Source organism: Thamnophis elegans, chromosome 4 (genome assembly GCF_009769535.1).
Source record: "Thamnophis elegans isolate rThaEle1 chromosome 4, rThaEle1.pri, whole genome shotgun sequence".
Lineage (NCBI taxonomy): Eukaryota > Metazoa > Chordata > Lepidosauria > Squamata > Colubridae > Thamnophis > Thamnophis elegans.
This window is the reverse complement of record NC_045544.1, coordinates 65,431,665-65,452,927: the sequence shown is the minus strand read 5'-3', so window position 1 is coordinate 65,452,927 and position 21,263 is coordinate 65,431,665. Positions and strand designations below refer to the sequence as shown.

Sequence of the window (21,263 nt, the reverse complement as noted above, 5' to 3'; positions counted from 1 at the left end):
GTGTATGCTTTTTAAGACAACACTTTCTTCTTTACTCTGAGGGAAAACTAGTGTTTAAAAAGAAGTTGTTCTAAAATTAATTTAGATTTATATGATCAGCCACAGGTACACTGTGTAACACATATTCGCTGTTGCTAGAAAGTGGCCCAGGTTTCATTGCTTAAGGAATTATTTCTCTAGGTAAATGAAAGGCTGTCATTCATTTATTTCTGTAAGGGGAAATAAAGGTATAGGCCTTGGGCCACTGTAATCATGTAATCTAGGTCTGTTCTCTCCTCTAGTAATTTCAGCCATTAAAATTCAAAGCTATTTCTTACCTGTTGCAGAGCCTCCTTACTGGATTTATTGGTCATGCTAAATTTAGTGCTGGTAGTTCAGAACAGATTTCAGAAACTCCCCTTCTACATATTTATATGTATTCTTAAAAACAGGAAAAGACATGGAGAAAATAAATTATGTATTGTTTTTTACTCTGAATTTATGTCTTTCTGTGTGTCAATCCAAGTCCGCTTCTGACTGGACAGATTTTAGAGAGGATCGCTACCGAATTCAACCAGTTGCAATTTCATGCGGTACAAAGCAAAGGAATGCCCCTTTTAGACAAACTGAAGCCAGTAAGTATGTTGATTTGTTTAACACCCCCCCACAAAAAAAATACACACACACACACACCCTTATCTCAACAACATTGCTTTCTATTTTATTTTGAATCTTTTACTAATCAGTTTTAAATAGATTTGTGTTGCATGATGCTATCCAAATGAATGTGTAGTCTTTGGGGCTTATTTGAGAGCCAAACAAAACAGAAAAATATAAAATATATTGGTTGTTAAAACTCCTGTCACCTAGGGAAAGTCAAGGGGATATACAGTATTTATTCAGTTTACATTTAACTTTAAATCAATTAAAAGTTATCCATTACTTAGTTATTAAATACAATGTATTTCAATAAGTATATGCTTCAAATACTGAATAAATGTGTATTAAAAATAATTGTTTGTATTTATGGTAACATTTAGACACGGATATTAATTAACTGGAATCTTAGTTTCCCTTTCTCTTGCTATATTATTCTCTTGCTTGCAATAACAGTAACAATATAGTCTCATGATGCCTTAAAATCTAACAAATGCTTTGTCATTTAAATCTCAAGGGATTGTTAGCCAACAAACCATGACTGATAATCAGTTTGTTTAATCTGATACTAATTATATTATTCTTGAGAATAATATGCACTTAAATAAATTAACAATATCAATGAATTTCATTCATTTTTCCAATACAGCTAACAATTATCCTCATTCTATTTTGAAAATCATAGCGTATAGTTGGCATAACAGCAACACTGCAGCAGTCTCTAGAAGGGCTACTCTTAGAAGGACTTCAGACCTCTAACATCGACATAATACGACATTGCCTACGTACCTATGCAACAATAGACAAAACGCGGGATGCTGAGGCATTAGTTGGCGAAGTCCTTGTGAAGCCATATATAGATGAGGTAAGTGATGCTAGAGGGGACTGATGGAAGAGCAGATAGTATCTATAAGTGGTGGGTTTCACTTATTTTTACCACTGGTTTGGCCCGCGCATGCAGGCTCGCTACAGGCATATGCGCACCTTCCATACATGCGCTTTGTCACATGCGCACCTTCCGCCCATGCGCCCAGCCTCAAAAATGTGGCTAAATAGGATGGCATAGCACATGGGCGGTTGGGCGGACCCATCCATGAGCTCTGTTACTGGTTTGTCCCAAGCCAGCTGAATATCTATATCTGAGACTCTTGTTTTTTCCAAAGGAGGAAAAGAGTGAATTCCTTTTTTATACAAGTATTTGAGCAGAGACTGGATGGACAGAAATTGGAGATTGATATATGTTAATGATATTTTAATTTGGATTTCTGCACTGAGCAGGGATTTGGACTCGGTGGCCCTCCCAACTTTACTTAATGGCCCTTCCAGCTCTGATTTTCCAAAAGCTAGAGCAGAAAGCAGTACGATTATTACTTGATAGTGTTGAAGTTACCAGTGTTAAAGGAAGGCTGTTAATTTTGGAATGTGTATTAAAAATCACATATAAATATTTTAGGCTGAATTAACCACTATCCTCCCATGAAATTAACATATTGAGCATGTTGTATAATTACAGGGATTGGGGAAAAGTGCCTTTTAAAAAAAATCTAAACTTTAGTTTGAAGTTTGACATTGAGGCTTTTTCATAGGTGATTGTAGAAAAGTATATTCAGTCTCATCCAAATGGTCTCCAGACGATGTATTCAAAATTGCTTGAGTTTGTTCCTCTCCATTGCCGCCTTTTGCGTGAGGTAACAGGAGGAGGTATTTCAAGGTAATTCAAATCTCTCTTTTTGTTGTTAAATTTTGTTAACTTCTGCTAAACAGTATTTAAACTATATGAATAGAAGCTTTCATGGCTATGGAGAGATCTTTAGTATTCATTATCTTCAGTATTAAATGGATATCTTGTAATCTACTGACTGTATTTTATTGCAATGTAGCTTATTTTAATGTCTAAGAAAAAATAGTGCCAATATTCTTTTCTCACTCACTTTACTATGCCTAATACTTTATATTTGTGATTTATCATGTAAAATCATATTAGTTATATGTCATCTCAAAAATCTAGTCTTTACTTTACTTGGCATAAAGATTTTTTTTCAGTCCTATTTTCAAGTTTTTCACATAGGATTCATTTCTAACTTTTAAGAAGTATTCTGCATTCAGGTTTTCTCACCAATTTTTCTGAATGTATCCCCAAATATAATATTGCTGAGAGATGTAGGGCTTTAATTTAATATATTTCCATTGTGGTTTGGATAGTTACTGTTGGATTTATTTCAATTTCAATGCAGTATTTATACATGTAAATGTGGCAGAGAATTATGGCATTCCTAGGCAGGATCATGGAAAGCTATAATTCCACTTGTTTCATGTTTTCTAGTTTGTTTATGAGGGCCAAAATCACCGCAAGAGATAAAGCCAAGCTTAGTGTATTAAATTTATCACATATTTTGAAAAATGGGTGATCATTACATTAGATAATATATAGGCTAGAAGATGGTTTGTTACTTTCTACAATTTGTAAAATGATCTTTGAGTTTTCAAGGCAGGTTCTAACAGTTTTAAAATGATTTTCAAATTTGCATATACATTAACAGTAACAACTATGATATACAATAAACTTTTAATTCAACTATACATTTATTGCAGTCTGATAGCATATATTCTTAATTCATAGTGGAATAAAATGAATTCAAGTCTCATAAATTGATTGGTTAACAGAATGTTATTTTATTTATTTATTTATCCACCTTTATTATTTTTCCTAATAACTAAGGTGTTAAATATATCCAACTTATGTTCCTCCTCCCATTTTTCCCACAACAATAAGATTAGGTGAGTTGGGCTGGAGGAAAGTGACTGGGCCAAAATCACCCAGCTGGCTTCCATGGCTAAGGGGGGGACTTGAATTCACAGTCTCCTACTTTCTAACCTGTGCCTTAACCACTAGATCAAATTGGATCTCTAATTGTAATTATTAATTATAATTATTAATTGTTAATGAACCAGTCATCATTATTGATGTTTAAAATTTACCTAAATGGACTGCAGAAATACATTTCAAATGATTTGGTGTGATGTTATATTTTGCTAATACTTAAGTTTCTTAATACATCCAGCAGTTCATGTTCATTTTAAAATTGTTAATATTTATTGTGTAGTAAGCTAGAACTACAATGATTTTATTTTCTTTAGATTGCTTAGAGATTACTAGCAACTATATAATGTATTTAAATCTATTATTTGATGCTTCACATCTTTAGAAATTGGAATTCTGGGTGGAAGAAAAAGTTTCTTGTATCATTCTCTACATTCTCAAGGCCACTGTAAATGTAACTGGAAAAGCATCTATTGAGATACATCCTGCCTTCACACATAAAGTGCTGGAGGCTTTAATAACATGAACTTTTATCATTAAAAGGGAGGCTTGTTTGAAAGGAAATTAGATCCTTGTTGAATCACCTGTTGTCATCCCAATCTTCACAGTTCAATTCTACAAACTACGTTGGACTCAAATAAAAAGTGTTACACATGGAGAGCATGCAGAAAGTCTCTGGATATGGACAGGATATAAGCACTCTCACAAAGCACAATGCCATTGACACTGCAGTAGTTCAACTGCAGTCCCACATTTGATTTTCATTGGAAGGCAATGAAAGGATAACATGAAGAACTGCCTATCTGGAAGCATTCTTTGGCTTCAATTTGCAGTGATATTGCTCCTAATAGTTTTTATTCAGGTTCCAGAAATGTATTGGCATGCTTTCTTCTGTATGCATCTGGAACGAATTTCAAAAAAAAAAATAACAGTAATTTTCCTTTACATTTGCAATAAAACAGTGTGGACTACAATATAACCAAGTTGTCACTGTGCTATATATTAATGTATGGTGTAAAATGTATATATGATGGTTCCTATGGTCCCTTTGCTCAAATACCATCTCTTTGAAAAGGCAGAATTGCATTTAAAAAAATATTCACATTCTAGTGTTAGAATCCAATGCATCTTACAATTGCTGGAAATCTGTTTCTAAAAATGTCTCGCAACATATGCAATACTCTTTGTAAATTCTGAATTTCTTTTATTAGAGCTATTTATAGCAGGAATATTGATTTAATCTTGCAGTGAAAGAGGGAATACGGTTCCTGGATATGATTTCTTGGTAAATTCTGTATGGCCAGAAATTGTTCGTGGTTTAGAAATTAAACTGCCGGCTCTGTTTAATCCTGGAAACCCAGATTTATTTCATGAGGTAATTTTAAATGTATATATTCACCACAGTTTGCAATGATGAACCAAGGGATACAGACTGTTAGGTTTAACTACTATATATTTAACATAGTTTGCAACTGACTTGTGTTCTTCATTTATATAGATGAATACCAGTGCAATTTTATGTAAATGTAATCAAAATAATTAATATATTATTCTATCTTCATCTAAACATCTCCATTGCTAATAGGATATTGTTTCTAGTTTCATAGTTTTCAAAATGAGATGAAGTGATTGGCTAGAGAAGTAAATGATGCCAGTTCGCCTGTAAAGAAATTTGACACACAGCCAGCTTAATGCATGCTTTTTGTCTTCAGAAATACAACATAAGTATGGATTTTGTAAGGAAGTTTGAACGGCAATGTGGTTCACAAGCCAGTGTAAAAAGATTGAGGTTACATCCTTCCTACCAGAGCTTTAATGATAAGTGGAATTTGCCAGTTTATTTTCAAATAAGGTCAGTGTCTTGGTTTTATGCTTAGATGATATAAAGAACATTTTAAAATATGCAAGCGTATTAAAAATGTGCAAGATGTATTAAAAATGAGCTTCTCCCTTTTTCTCCCCAAATGTAAAGAGAAATTACTCTTCTAAAAGTATGCCTTCTGGAACATCTGTCATCTGAATATATAAATGCCTCTTATTTTAGAACTCTTGTTTTTATCCATGTTTATGCAATCTTTATTACTCAGTTTGAATAATTAAAAATTAGATGACTAGGATTTTTGTAATCTCTGACACTTGGTTTAGAAGTGAAAATGAAGCTATAGCATGGAAAAGAAGACTAAATTACTGTTGTCTAAACTGCTACACTGTAATAAAATTTCTTGATTAATTTTATTGAAACTTTTCACTTCTGTGTGATTTTAGATTTGCAATCTGGTATTTCTCCAGAATAATTGGTGGAAATTACCATGAGTTCAGTTAAACAGAAATAAGATTTTACACACTGCCAGCACCTAAGTTATTTTCTGAGGCAAGCCTGATTGAAAAATTGATTAAAAGTTTATCATTCATTTTAAGCAAAAGTTTTCAAGGTATTGGAAAGAACTATTGATTTCTATCCCCTAGAACTATTTGCAGAAGTTTGTGCCAGTGTCCTTTGCCAATCAGTGGAAAACGGAAGGTGTTTTGGTCAAAATACCTAACTGTAGGCTATTAAACAGAGTTTCTGTGATGTGTTTTTTTTCCCTGCTGTGGTATAGAGTAACTTTAGGAGAATAAGCAATTGTAGGCATAATTAAGAAGCAGTTGTCCTCCTTTCTTCTAAAATTCCTAATTGTAATTTAGCTCAAGTAATACTGAATTTGGTCCTAGATTACAAAATCTTAGTTGTTGGATTGAAAGTTACAATGAAAACAAGAGAGGTTAGAAAAATCTGTGCTGAAGTTTATGAAGATGTCTCAGAGGTTCAGAAATGCTCACTCCTCCTTTTCTACAAAAACTTTTCTCCTGTTATCTGAGTCCGGCCTTTCCATCTGTCAGATTTTCCTTCCAAAATTGACCAGCCATTCAGTTGTATAATCAAGGGCTATGTTGCATGCAATTTATTTATCCATTCATCTGGATCTCCTTCTCGTATCATACAGACAGTATGCGTCATGCATCTCTTAATCTTTTCTGATTACAGGATTCATTTAACAATAGGTATGAGTGCTTTTGGGTGATAGATTCTGTGAGGAATCTCTTCAAAAGAATATCTTGTCCGTTTCATTTATTTAGGTTAATAGTGATTTTAGTTTTTTAATTGGCTTTGAATTGTTTCATATTTTATTTTGAAAGATAGATAAATAAATAAACAAATAAATAAATGCAGCATAGCGTATATATTAAGTAAAAGCACCATGTGTTGATCATTTCCATGATAAAGATTTGTTTAAGGTTAAAACATCTGAAAAACTGAACCAGTCTTTAGATAATACTAGGAAATCATTACGGAGAAACCAAGTTGAAGTTATGAGTGGGGATTTCACAGCTGGCATGAGTTCACTAGAAATATCTTCTTAGAATTTATGTGTGACATTCAGATTTCAGATACGATTGACAGGATTAGATTGATAGCTTGCATCACTAAGCTGCCAGACGTTAATTTACTAACCTTATTTTCACCGGGGTTTCACAAAACATGTTTTGTGGTTCTTTCAGATTTAGAGAAATTGCAGGCACTTTAGAAGCAGCTCTTTCTGATGGCTTAGAAGAGGCTCCAGGTAAAGCTTTTCTCTTTATTTAACACATAAATTGCTGTCTATGGCTCTTGCCTTTACATTTAGATAACATAAGAAAAATACATATTTTCCATTGCTGGGATTTTAAAAAAATCTTCATATAAAATCTGACCAGAAGTTTGTGATTGTGATAAGTTCACATTATCACAATCCATGTAGTATTTGCTTAGAACAAAACCAAATTGAACCAAATAAGAGAAATATATGTCTAAAATGTTGAAGTAGAGTTGCTTCTATTACTAAGCATTTGACTGAAGGCAGAATTGACTAGTAGTCAATTCCACTAAATAAAAAGCTATTTATGGGTAGCACTGATGAAACAAAAGATAAAAAGTTTGCTCCGGATTCTACTTAGTAGTTTATTGTCTGCATCCATCATGTTATAACGTTGGATAGTACTTTTACAGAATAAGCTATTTCTTAAGGAAGCAACAGTTTCCCTGCTTTTCAGTCTTCTCTGCTATCTAATCTCTGCAAATGGTGCTTGCCTTTTATCTGCAAGTGCAAAGTTAGTCAAAAGATGTCTAATTGCTATAATTGAGATTGGGGGTGGGGGGGGGGTTAAATAAATAAGCCTTCACCAGCCAAGAGGGAAGAGTGGCAAAACCATCTCCCCTTACAACTGGCCGGAGAGAGGAACGTCTGAGTTCCTCTACAAACTACACTTGCAACAGAGTTTCCGCTGAAGGAGGCACTGTGCCAAGAGTGAAGCCTGGAGGTTAGAAAACAAATCAAAGTTAATAGGATGATGTTTTAAATGTAACGTTGATCATAACTGAACTAACTCTGTTCTTTCTTGACAGCTGGAAGTTCATATTGTCTTTTGGCAACACACATGACATGGGCTAGCTTACAGAAGTGCTGGTCAGCTCAGATTTTTCTGCCATTGCTAACTGATCGATTGTGGAAGCTTTCACTGCAGATTCTAGCACGTTACTCAGTCTTCATTAATGAAGTGAGGAAAACTGGTTTGCTTAATTAAATCGATTTATTTTATTTCATGTTTATCAATTCATAAGTAAACTCAAGGCAGCAAGCTTACATAATATTCCTTCTTCTGGACTGAGATTGAGAGAGTGACAGGCCCAATCAATACAATACAATAGCAGAGTTGGAAGGGACCTTGGAGATCTTCTAGTCCTCTGCCTAAGCAGGAAACCCTATACCATTCCAGACAAATGGCTATCCAACATCTTCTTAAAGACTTCCAATGTTGGGGCGTTCACAACTTCTGGAGGCAAGCTGTTCCACTGATTAATTGTTCTAACTGTCAGGAAATTTCTCCTCAATTCAAGTTGCTTCTCTCCTTGATTAGTTTCCACCCATTGCCTCTTGTTCTACCCTCAGGTGCCTTGGAAAATAGTTTGACTCCCTCTTCTTTGTGGCAACCCCTGAGATATTGAAACACTGCTATCATGTCACCCAGCTAACTTTTCATGCTGAGAATCTTATGCAAGGAATATTTAAAAAATTTAACTGATACAAGATTAGCAGCTACCTTTAACAAATAACACAATGTTTTGACAAACTAAGATGAATGTTCATGAGTTTGTCTCTAATATTACTCTTTGTCACTCTTTGTAAACGGGATAGCTTCTGCTCAGGCCTGTCTCTAATGAAACTGTAAAAGACCATAAAAAACAATTGGCAAGCAAGGAATCCACACTGAACTCTGTTGAAGATCAAGGAAATGAGTCTTGTCCAGATGCTCAGCCTTTACCTTCTATATCTACCACTCAGCTTGTGTTTGTTGCTGCAGATTTGGATCAACTTCAGGAACAGGTTTGTAGATATTACTGATTTATATGACTCTCTGACACAGACAACCTACAAATATGATGAAGAAAATTATTCTTTACCATTTGTGGCTGCTGCTTTGGTTATCAACTTTTACCTTGGTTTCTTACTGTTGAGGTAAAAGTAGTACGAGTGATGCGTTCACTCCTTTAGTCCTATCAGTTCAAAAAAATTAAACTGTTAACATGCAGCTTTGAAGTAGAACCTTTCTAGGGGTTCAAATAAAATTGTTTAAAGTGTTTTTTTTTATTCTTTTTCCATAGTTGGTTGAACAGCTCATTATTATTATGTCTGTTAACCTGTTTAAGGTTATGCACAGATACAGAATCCTTTATTGTAAGATGTCACTGATGCCTTATTTAGAGAATTGCAGAAACATTACAATAACTTTTTTGCATCGGTGTGTCAGATATCTGAAGGTTATGTATTCATAACACCTTGCATATTTTTCATTCAGCTTCCTGAACTTTTGGAAATGATCAAACCAAAACTGGACATGATTGGCTTCAAGAATATAGCTTGTATCTCAGGTAAAACATTTGTGTATCTCTCTCTCCCTCTCAATGTATTCACCTTTTGATAAATATATTTTATCAGGCAATGTGTTTACAAAGACAAAATGTTAAATTGAATGAGAAAAAAATGAAATCGAAGTAATCTCCCAATGTTTGAGGGAATGGATTTGATGGTGATTCCCTACAGCCTTGCTTAGTCTTCTTTCCCCCTCCCTGTATCTTTGGGGTAAAAACATTACTGGTTCTTAAGCATATTTCTCTGCTAGTGTTTGCAGATCTTTTAATTACACTTGTAAATGACTTGATTCTAAAATGAAATGAAAGAGGGAATAAATGGAGGGGAGTGAAGGAGGGTTGGAGAATTCTGACTCACTTGGACACTTGCCAAATACAGTTAAGTACAGTTAAAAGAGCAGGCAATGTTTTAAAACCTGCTCTTTTATATCTCTATGAATAATATTAAAACAGTTGTGTCATAATATATAATGCTAAGTTCTACAATCCAACTCTTTTGGTATTTGTTTTTAACTGTACTGGAATTGTAAAATAGCCATATACTTAAGATTGGCTTGGAGTGTTCAGATTTTATCGTGTATAAATATGCATATATTTCTTCAATAGGAGCACTAGAAGACTCAAAGAATTCTTTATTAGATTCCTGGCCAACCTTAAACAATAAGATTATTCAGGACTTAAATGATTCCTGCTTTAGCTGCTTGAAAAGTGCCCTGGAAATCCCAAGACTGTATAGAAGAACTAACAAGGTATTTTTTCACATTTGAAAAAATATGTGTGTATATATACGGACAATATAAATAGCCATAATGATAACTACTATAATGGGGTCCTTTAAGCTGGTGTGTGTGTGTGTGTATGTGTGTAAGTATATAAATAATAGGAAATAACCTTTAAGTCTGCAAAGCTGCCTATACGTTACTATACTGACAAGAGTCAGTATCTCAAAGGCAATTAAAAGATAAGCTGTATGTAGTCCTGTCATATTCATATGTCCCCATTATCCATTTCCATGTTTTTTTTTTTATTTTTTCTATTTTTCTAACTCCATGTTGATCTAGGAAAGATAGGGTGATATACAAACTAAAATACAGGTGAAACTTGAAAAATTAGAATATCGTGCAAAAGTTCATTTATTTCAGTAATGCCACTTAAAAAGTGAAACTAATATATGAGATAGACTCATTACATGCAAAGCAAGATAGTTCAAGCCGTGATTTGTCATAATTGTGATGATTATGGCTTACAGCTCCTGAAAACCCCAAATCCACAATCTCAGAAAGTTAGAATGTTGTGAAAAGGTGCAATATTCTAGGCTCAAAGTGTTCCACCTAATCAGCTAATTAAGCCATAACACCTGCAAAAGGTTCCTGAGCCTTTAAATGGTCTCTCAGTCTGGTTTAGTAGGAATCACAATCATGCGAAAGACTGCTGACCTGACAATTGTGCAGAAAACCATCATTGACACCCTCCATAAGGAGGGAAAGCCTCAAAAGGTAATTGCAAAAGAAGTTGGATGTTCCCAAAGTGCTGTATCAAAGCACATTAATAGAAAGTTATGTGGAAGGGGAAAGTGTGGAAGAAAAAGTTGCACAAGCAGCAGGGATGACCGCAGCCTAGAGAGGATTGTCAGGAAAAGGCCATTCAAAAGTGTTGGGGACTTTCACAAGGAGTGGACTGAGGCTGGAGTCAGTGCATCAAGAGCCACCACACACAGACGGATCCTGGACATGGGCTTCAAATGTCGTATTCCTCTTGTCAAGCCGCTCCTGAACAACAAACAATGTCAGAAGCGTCTTACCTGGGCTAAAAAAAAAACCACCTGGTCTGTTGCTCAGTGGTCCAAAGTCCTCTTTTCTGATGAGAGCAACTTTTTGTAGAGCCGAGGTGGCGCAGTGGTTAGAGTGCAGTACTGCAGGCCACTTCAGCTGACTGTTATCTGCAGTTCAGCGGTTCAAATCTCACCGGCTCAAGGTTGACTCAGCCTTCCATCCTTCCGAGGTGGGTGAAATGAGGACCCAGACTGTGGGGGCAATATGCTGACTCTGTAAACCGCTTAGAGAGGGCTGAAAGCCCTATGAAGCGGTATATAAGTCTAACTGCTATTGCTATTGTATCTCATTTGGAAACCAAGGACCCAGAGTATGGAGGAAGAATGGAGAGGCACACACTGCAAGATGCTTAAGTCCAGTGTGAAATTTCCATAGTCTGTGTTGATTTGGGAGCCATGTCATCTGCTGGTGTTGGTCCACTGTGCTTCATTAAGTCCAGGGTCAACGCAGTTGTCTACCAAGAGATTTTGGATGAGCTTTATGGGGATGCTGACTTCCTTTTCCAGCAGGACTTGGCACCTTCCCACACTGCCAAAAGCACCAAAACCTGGTTCAATGACCGTGGAATTACTGTGCTTGATTGGCCAGCAAACTGGCCGACCTGAACCCCATAGAGCAGTGGTCCCCAACCCCCGGTCCGCGGACCGGTGCCGGGCCGTGGAGTACCTGGCACCGGGCCGCGCAGCGGCCGGGGACCATGATCGCTGCATCGGCCGGGGGCCATATTTGCAACTTTGTAGTCCTCATGAACGCGCCCTTTCTCTGCCCCCCCCCACCCCAGATGTGCGGGGCTGGGGGGGCGAGGGGAGGCCCGATCTCCCCCCCCGCCCTCTTGCTCTGCTCGCCCCGGGAGGGAGGGGGCGGCGGCGGCCTCGGCCCGAACTTGGGATGCTGCTGGCGGAGGCTGCCTGGGAGGCGAAACTTTGTCCGCGGACTCGCCCGGCCCGCCTGCCCCGTGGAATGACGAGGGGGGGCAGGAGGGGGGGCAGCATTTTCCTCCCAAGGAGAAACTAAGGTTGCAGGGGGGAGGGGCGCAGCGCGGCCGTTTCGGGGGAACTTGGGGAGCTTCGCCGTTCCGAGAGGCGCTTCGCGCGCAGCCCCACCCAGGTGGGAGATGTTTTCCTCCGCCGAGGCGGGGAGGGGGGGCTTTACGTAAGACTCGCGGCGCAGCTCTGCCCCCGTCCTGGAGTGTCACCTGCCTCCCGCCCCTCCCCCCCGCCGAAGCGCTTTTTGCGTCAGGCCGGCGGGGCTCTTGGGGGCCCTTCGGCCGCAGCCCGCCTTCTCCCCCTCTTCCCTTCATGGAGCGCGGCGCGGAGGCCCACCCCCTCGGAAGCAGCCGGCCTCCGCTGCGCCAGCCGCCCCCCCGCCCGAAGTAGGACACGGTGCCATCTTTTTCCCCCGCCGAACTGCAGCGAGGAAAAAGGGCTGCCCGAGCGAGCGGATCGCGGGGTCGGTTCCCCCTCCCTTCCCCCGGCGGCCGAGGAGGAGGAGGCGGGGCGGCCTCACAGGCTGTCGGCCTTGGCGTGAAGGAAGCCCCCCCCCCGCCCTGCGGAACGCGCGCCCAGGATGGCCGCCTTCCCACCCGCCGGTCCGGAAGGCCGAGGGAGGCTCGTCTAACTGGTCCGCGGCGATAAAAAGGTTGGGGACCACTGCCATAGAGAATCTATGGGGCATTGCCAAGAGAAAGATGACAGACATGAGACCAAACAATGCAGAAGAGCTGAAGGCCGCTATTGAAGCATCCTGGTCTTCCATAACACTTCAGCAGTGCCACAGGCTGATAGCTTCCATGCCACGCCGCATTGAGGCAGTAATTGCTGCAAAAGGGGCCCAAACCAAGTACTGAGTACATATGCATGCTTATACTTTTCAGAGGTCCAATATTGTTCTATGTACAATCCTTGTTTTATTGATTGCATGTAATATTCTAATTTTCTGAGATTGTGGATTTTGGATTTTCATGAGCTGTAAGCCATAATCATCACAATCATGAGAAATCACAGCTTGCTTTGCATGTAATGAATCTATCTCATATATTAGTTTTACCTTTTAAGTTGCATTACTGAAATAAATGAACTTTTGCACAATATTCTAATTTTTCAAGTTTCACCTGTACCTTTTTGATTCCTCTTGCCTCTATTGCACTCAAGATTTTCTAAAGCAGAATCTGGCAGTGCATCAATGCCGTTGCTTCCCTCAATGTGCACCTCTTTTCTAGATAAGTGGTTATTAGCTGACAAGGACTGTTTCAGAAGTAAATAGAGGTACCCAACATCAGAAGTGTCCTATTTCCCACTCCACACCTGATCCTGCAGTTGGGCTGCTGCTACCACCCACCCACCCACCCACCCCAGAAGCTGCGCCATCACTGTTCTCCTGCGCCTGCCCACCATAACTCCATAGCTCCCGCGATCAGCGATCGCACACTGCGCCCGCAACATCATGACTTCTAACTCCCACCTGATTGGCTGGTGCCTAACTGTCCCATGCGGCCAAAGGGCCAAGACAAACAGTGTCTTGGTGACTGGGCCATGCTGAAGGGCGTGAGGCGGAGGGGCAAAGGTCCATTTTCCAAGGAGAATGGCTAGGGAGGGCCACCATATGAGGAAAGCTAGAGGTAAATGGGCAGAGGTGGTAGCCTGGAAGAGAAGGAAGTGTGGCCAAGGATGGGAGCTTGAAAGTCCTAGGCCCAGAGGAAGAAAGCTAGCATTGCCATCAATGTGCTAGAATGGCTCAAACTATGTCATACAGTACTTGGCTTAATTCCAATTTGCTGCTATTGAAATTAAGGTTTTTGATAGTACATCTGATGGTTTAGGGTTAAATTCTTTGACTACGTATTTCATTTCTTTGTCAGCTCTTTCTGTTTAGCTCTTCATGTGTTTATTCTGATACAAATTGGGATAATTATGATTGGAAAAAATATGTTTGCTTGAAAGACCTTGTAGGTGTGGCATGCTTTGCCATTTTTATCTAGAAACCAGAATTGCCTTAAATATTACCACAGAATATTCATTGGAATGTTTGTTTGTTACTCCTGAATAATTCTAAGAGTGCTGTGCATGAGCAATTAACCATTAATCTTTCTAAATGGTCATGTTAAGGTTTGTTGTAGATGCTTAAGAAAGCTTTCTCTTGTGTGTGTTTTTTTGTCACATCTCATCCATCAATAATCAGGAAGTGCCAACCAAGGCATTGCCCTATGTTGACAGTGCCCTTAAACCTTTCCATCAACTGAAGAATGATTACAAAGATACATTAAAGCCAGCTGTGATTGACCATTGGCTGGAAGGAGCCCTCAATACAAGCACACAGAAGTAAGTGACATTTTAAGCAGAACATTGCCAGACTAGCTCTATAGGGAGTTGTTGAAAATTTAGAGATTATTTACATTCACATAAATATATAAAACATACATACACTGCCATTTCCACAAGCAAGCCTTTGGTAGCACATTTTGTGTGTGTATGTGTGTGTAGAAACCAAAAAAATATATATGTGCAATTACATTGTGAAGGATTTCTACCAGCAGGAGATAAATGTAATCATGGACAGTCTAAGGAAGTTGGCATCATTTGATTCACTTTGGTGGGAGTATTCATGTGAATATTTCTAAGAAAAATGTGACAGTCTCTTAATCCCCTGTAGTGATGGAAAAAAGGAAGAGGCTTGTTCCTGAATGATAATTCCTAACTTTACCCATCATTGGTCATAATGACTGGGGCTGTTGGACCTGGAGTCCTTGATACAAGTTTTGTTGTTTGCAAATATTTCATTACCCAACTAGGTCAGTGGTCCCCAACCTTTTTATCGCCGCGGACCAGTCAGCCTTTGATAATTTTACCGTGGCCCGCTGAGCGCGCGCAGGGGTGGGGGGATGTTGTTCGCGACCCTGCGCCCCTGCCTGCCCACCACCTCCGCCCACAGGGCTCCCGCGAAGCGGTTCTGGGCACTAGCCCAGAGGGCGGTCATTGGTCGGCGTCCTTCAGAGGTGCGGGGAAAGGTGCATGAGCCTGTTCAGGGTGTCCAAGTTCCGGCACGCCGAGGCCAAAGTGGCCCGCAAGGAGGTGGGTGGGCGGGCGTGGTCGTCAGCCGTGCTTACCTCCGGATCATCTCCCCGGTGAACCGCCACCCCCACCTGCCGGGACGGGCGGCGGTTCCCTCCTCGCCCCCTCCCCAGGTGGGCTCCATGGGGAGGAAGGGAGTGGCTCTGCCCTCGGCCTCTCGGCGATCCCACTGAAGAGGAACGCCAGTGCTTCCGGAGGCCCGCCCGGCTGCTGGCTGAGCCATGCTCGCATGGGCGCCTCCTGAGACACAGTCAGGCCTCACCCAGGGGAGCCGCGGCCGCCCTCCCGGCTACTTCTTGGCCGCGGGGCAGCTCCGACGAGCCGAAGGGAAGTCACCGGGACTGCATCCGGGGAAGCCTCGCCCTGCAAATTAGCCGGTCGGGGGGTGAGCAAGGCGGCTTCCCTAAGAGCCCCTCGCTGCGATGAGGCTGGCTGGGCTGGGACCGTATGCCCGCTGCCAACTGGGCTGGGGCCGCTCGGCAGGTGCCTTGTCGCTTTCGCTGCAGCCGGAAAGCGGAGCTGCTGGGGTTCGCAGGCCATGCAGCAGCGGGGGATGCGCCGAGCATCGCATGTGGCGAAGCCGGAGCCCTGGCTAGGGAGGGCGGGTTAGCCCTCCTCTCGGCGCCGGAAAAAGCTTCGAAGAGCCTCTTCAAGCGGAGCCGCCTTGGCCGCTGAAGCTTCCGGCTGCAGAGGAAGCGCCCGAAGGGCTGTTTCTGCGAGGCTCCCGTTCTCTGCGTTGACGCCTGTTTTGTTCTCGGGGCTTCCGTTTCCCCGCAGCGCGGCCGCCTGGGACAGCTAACACCCGGCTTCCGCGGCCCGGTGCCAGGTACTCCACGGCCCGGCACCGGTCCGCGGACCGGGGGTTGGGGACCACTGAACTAGGTGACTTTATCAGTCCTGGTGAGTGTGAAGTTCCCTATTTATATACAGTAATCTGCCCTGCCAGTGTGAGATGTAGGGACAAGCCATTTAAAAGATAGAGGCTACCAAAGAGAAACTATATCCCCACCAATACTAGCAAGTCAAGTTATTGTATATAAACACCAAGCTAGTGTTTATAAACAAAAAGCAATCCTCCCCCTCCAGTCCCCCTCCATCACCACCAGTACTGGTGATGTTACCTAGTCTGTAAATGAAATGTCTGCAATCAAACAACCAAGCCCAGAGGACTACACAGCTGAGAGGTGTGTATTCTTTTCTGTTGGCTATTGGAAGTTCTAAATAAGCAGCATCTGAAGGTGTGCACAGACCCTTCAGTTTGAGAGATGGGGAATTTTGATGTGGGATTTTGAAATCTCAGTAACCCAGAACATGTTGTGCTGTACTTAATTTAAATTAAGCGCAGCAAAATATGTTTTTTAAAAAGTCTAGGCTTACACCTTGGAATCTGGTGGGCCTGTAGAAAACGTTATGAAAGATTTCTACAGTTTATGAAATAGCAATAGCACTTAGTTATATACCGCTTCACAGTGCTCTCTCTAAGTGGTTTAAAGCGGTCTAAGAGTCAACATATTGTTCCCAACAATCTGCGTCCTCATTTTACCAACCTTGGTAGGATGGAAGGCTGAGTCAACCTTGAACCAGTCAGAATCACACTGCTGAACTGCTAGCCACTGGCAGTCAGCAAAAGAAGCCTACAGCAGTACTGCGTTCTAACCACTGTGCCACCATGGCTCTTAAAAAGGTGACATATAAAAACTATGGCCAGTCAGCATGGACAGTAATTGCTTTGGTGGACCAATGGACTGTCTTGATGTAAGGACCTTCCTTATGTCCCCTTTTTGTAGTTATTTCATATATTTCAGTTTGTTTCTTAGGATTCCACCACAAAACCGCGGTAGACAAAAGCGCGCTCAATGAAAGCGCATATGTTACGTCATCACAGCGCGACGAAAACATCGCGCTGTGAGCGGTAAATTTAAAATTAAAGCGAAAACCTTACCCTAACCCCCCCAAACCTAACCCTAACCCTAAACCTAACCCTAAACCTAACCCTTAACCTAACGCTAAACCTAACGCTAACCCTTAACCTAACGCTAAACCTAACCCTAACGCTTAATGTAACCCTAAACCTAACCCTTAACCTAACCCTAAGCCTAAGCCTAAACCTAACCCTTACCTTTATGTGAATCGGCTTGCTTTAATTTTATTTTAATTTTAATTTAATTTATTTTTTAATTTTTTTCATCGCGCTGCTGATGACGTCAGGTACGCGCTTTTGTCGAGCGCGCTTTTGTCGATCACGGTTTCTTAGACCTAAGCCTGTGTGTCTTTTGAAATTCTGTATCATTGAAGTACAATAGGAGTATTTTGTTGCAATTACCTATACTATGTACAAAGGAACCAGAATTTTGTGGTGATATTCTATTCGATAAAAGCTAAAGCTAAAGTATAATTCAATTAGGGCATGGTCCAGGCTAAAATCAGTAGTTTTCAGTTACTGTTGAATTAAATGGGAGAGAAAGAGCATAACTTCATTTCTCTGTATTTACCTACAGTGCATTTCAGGGTTTTTATTCTTTTTAATAAATTTATAGACATTTCTAAAATTCTGTTTTACTTTGTCATTATGGGATACTGAGTATAGATTAATGAGGGGGGGGGGAATAATGTCAACAACTGTAGAATCAGATTGCAAACATCACATAAGTGAAGGGGATCTGAATACTTTCTGAATGCACTGCATATTCTATTCCATCCTATAGGCACAGTATAATTACTATGTACACATTATACACTCTTCCCCCACTCCCCCACCCCCAAATGAAGTTCTGTCCACAAGTACTCATAATCTAATCCATCAATTCCTCTTCATGTAGGTACTTGGATACAGTATCAGATATACTAAATTCTGTAAGGAAAATGGAAGAGAGCTTGAAGAGGCTAAAACAAGCCAGAAAAACTGTAACTGCAAATAATCCCTCCCCTTCTGGAGGCATGTGTGATGATAACAAAATCCGCCTACAGTTAGTTCTAGATGTAGAACATTTTGGAATGCAGGTAACCTAAATGTCAAAAACAGTTAAGGGTTGGGGGTGGGGTTGCATAAATATAGCTGTTAATGTGTTAGAGTTTGGCCATACAAACTTCAGTTCAAAATCTTTTGGACAATCATTCCCTCTTGCTTTTGGTATTTTTTGGTCGGTCATTTGATATTGGTCCAGTTTATTTCACAACATGATTTTTTTTTTGCTGGGGGGGAAGTGTTGGAGGGTGTATGTGTAACTTCTTGAAATCCAATTCTCACATTGTAGATTTTCTGTTATGTTTGAAATATTCCTGGCGTTCCTTACAATGCAATAATTAGTAAATTTGATATTTTGTTTTAGATGGAGAGGATGGGGATGCAGCTGAGCAACATTAAAAGTTTTTCCACTCTTTCGGAGCTTGTTCAAGCTGCTAAAGATCAGATAGCCACCGAACAAACATAACATAATCTCCAGCTTTTTAATGAAGAGACCTAGCTTCCAAAAAAGAAAACAAGTTTATTTTTTATTTTTACTTTTCTTTGCCAAATACTATATAGCAAAAAAAAGTGCTTCCTAATGCAACTTCAGCACAGATTTAAATTTATCTCAAAATAGAAAAACTCATTTTGTGAAAATAAAGAAACATACAGGGGAGAACTTTTATTTTGGTTTTCCGTTATATGGAAGGCAGTTTATATATTTCTACGTATTCTGCCATAGGATTATGGAAATATTTTTATTTTTATTGTAAATTATTATCATGCAGAAAAAATGAATTTAAGATGATTAAAATGAACAAAAAGGATTTTGTCTTTTTGTAAATTTTGTTAGAATAAACGGTGTTAAGTATGTTCCTATGACTTGTGTGTTTTTATGGTTTATTTTCTGATTAAAATAGTTTAAAGATGTAAGAGTAGCAATGTCGTGACATCTAAGAATTGTTTGTATCATATTACTTTTGAGTTTATAAAGAACTATTCTTGGTTTTCTAAAAAGAAAACAATTTTGAACTTTTTCATCAATGGGTGGCATCTTTTATTCCGAGTCAAAATGTTTCCCTAACCCTGTGAAGAAAATCAAATGTTTCCCCAAGTGACTTTTCGTTGAAGACTACTTGCTACTTTTCTTTTGTTGGCATACAATAAGTGAATGAAAGAGATAGAGTTGTAGTATTTATTTAATAGAGGTTTATTGTATTATCTCAAAAATCTCAGAATTCATAGCTAATTAAAGAGTGTTCTTTACAGCCTTAATTGGCATTTTAGAGTGGTTATGGGAAACCCTTCTCAGTACCTGGAAATCCTTTTTTTTTAATTAGAAAGTTTTTTATTAAACACACATTAAAACATTGTAACCATCCTGGCAATATCTTTGCCATACATACAAGTATATAAAGTTAGATATTATAACCACCATGCTTATTTACGATTGGTCTAGTCAGTATTTACAAATATAAGGATATCGTATTTTCATCCATGTTGCTTTGTTCTTGTCTTACACATTTTCACTGTTATGATTTCATACATAATTCTAATCTCCATTCTATAAATCTTAGTCAGGGCCTTAAGTCAAGGAAAGTGTCTTTCCTTTTTTGTTCCAACCATCGATAAAGTTTACCAAAGATCTTATAATATTCTGATTTGTCTTTGTTCTTCAATTCTCACGTCAATTTATCCATTTTGGCACAAATCAGAATTACTTCCTCCTCTTGTGGAATTTCCCTGTTTTTCCAGTTTGGGGAAAAGACCATTCTTGCTGCCATAATAATATGTATTATTAAATATATTACCCTCTTGTTTATCATTTATGATTACCAAAAGAAATAGTTCTGGTTTGAATTCTATTTCGTCTTCAGTTAACTTTATCAGCATCTTTGAATTTAGGGACCTGGAAATTCAATTTCCATTAAAATCCCTATTTCCATCATTGAAATTGTGAAACACGTTTTTTTCCCCCCATCCATGGGGTCATTATAACATAGCATGATCCCTGGAAGGTTGGGAGGCTGAATTGTGGCTCCTGGCTGTCATGATGTAGCCAGTACCTAATTTGAAAACATAGATGAGTCCTGACAGGAAGAAGTTCTGTATTTGAAGAAATGTACATTGTTATGACTTCAGAGATAAAGTATCCTGGAATCACAGTGGTTCTTACGATGTGGTCAGTACCTAATAATTGCTATTAGTTGATATTAAAATGTTCCAATCAGAGTGCTGGACAGCAAAGGGGAGAGGGCCTTACCTTAAATTAGTTTTATTTCTGCCTACTAGATGCCAATCAAACAAATTATGTTTTCCTGATTCCCCATAAAGGAAAAAAAAAAGATTCACCATTAGGATGTTTAATATCCACTTTGGATCCTGTTTCAAAGGAATGCATATAGACCTATGAATTATAATGCCAAGGTGAAAAGGAGGGACAAACTATGAAGCAAATATATGAATTTTGGTCTGGAAGCTGTGGCTCTCGGAGTAAATTTATAAACAAGTATATAAATGTATAAACACTTTAGTTGTAAATGCACCCTGCTCTGGATAGTGAATCCAGCAGTCCTGAGCTCTTTCCCACCATCGATTTTAAGCTGGAGCTGGAGTGTTGTTATGACCAAAAAGTGCATCCGATTATCACTTTTTTTTCCTAGTCAGTGTGTGTTGGTGGTGGGATTCAATTTTTTTTACTACGGATTCTGTGGGGTGGTTTGGTGGGCGTAGCAGGGGACGGATACTGTAAAATCTCCATTTCCTCCCCACTCCAGGGGAAAATTAGTGCAGAATCGCATTTCCTCCTGATCAGCTGGGACTCGGGAGGCAGAGAATAGATGGGGGTGGGGCCAGTCAGAGGTGGTATTTACCAGTTCTCCAAACTACTCAAACTTTCCGCTACCAGTTCTCCAGAACTGGTCAGAACCTGCTGAATACCACCTCTGGTGTGTGTCTCAGAAGATATGACCAGATATTCAAGTATTTCAAACGTATGGTTCAAACAATTCAG

At 39.7% G+C, this 21,263-nt stretch overlaps 1 protein-coding gene across 3 annotated transcripts in view; it reads left to right on the top strand.

Annotated features, from left to right (window-relative positions):
- The window catches only part of COG2 (component of oligomeric golgi complex 2), a 32,952-nt gene extending 13,823 nt beyond the window's left edge, over nt 1–19,129 (top strand). For all 3 annotated transcript variants that reach the window (XM_032215336.1, XM_032215337.1, XM_032215338.1), the window contains 13 exons: nt 506–614; nt 1,322–1,501; nt 2,223–2,347; nt 4,706–4,832; nt 5,170–5,309; nt 6,998–7,059; nt 7,881–8,032; nt 8,671–8,859; nt 9,332–9,404; nt 10,011–10,153; nt 14,414–14,553; nt 18,123–18,303; nt 18,633–19,129. In XM_032215336.1, coding sequence (XP_032071227.1) covers nt 506–614; nt 1,322–1,501; nt 2,223–2,347; nt 4,706–4,832; nt 5,170–5,309; nt 6,998–7,059; nt 7,881–8,032; nt 8,671–8,859; nt 9,332–9,404; nt 10,011–10,153; nt 14,414–14,553; nt 18,123–18,303; nt 18,633–18,734 — 1,723 coding nt within the window. In that variant the 3' untranslated portion in view covers nt 18,735–19,129. The remainder of the gene's footprint in view (nt 1–505; nt 615–1,321; nt 1,502–2,222; nt 2,348–4,705; nt 4,833–5,169; nt 5,310–6,997; nt 7,060–7,880; nt 8,033–8,670; nt 8,860–9,331; nt 9,405–10,010; nt 10,154–14,413; nt 14,554–18,122; nt 18,304–18,632) is intronic.
- The last annotated feature ends 2,134 nt before the right edge of the window (nt 19,130–21,263 follow it).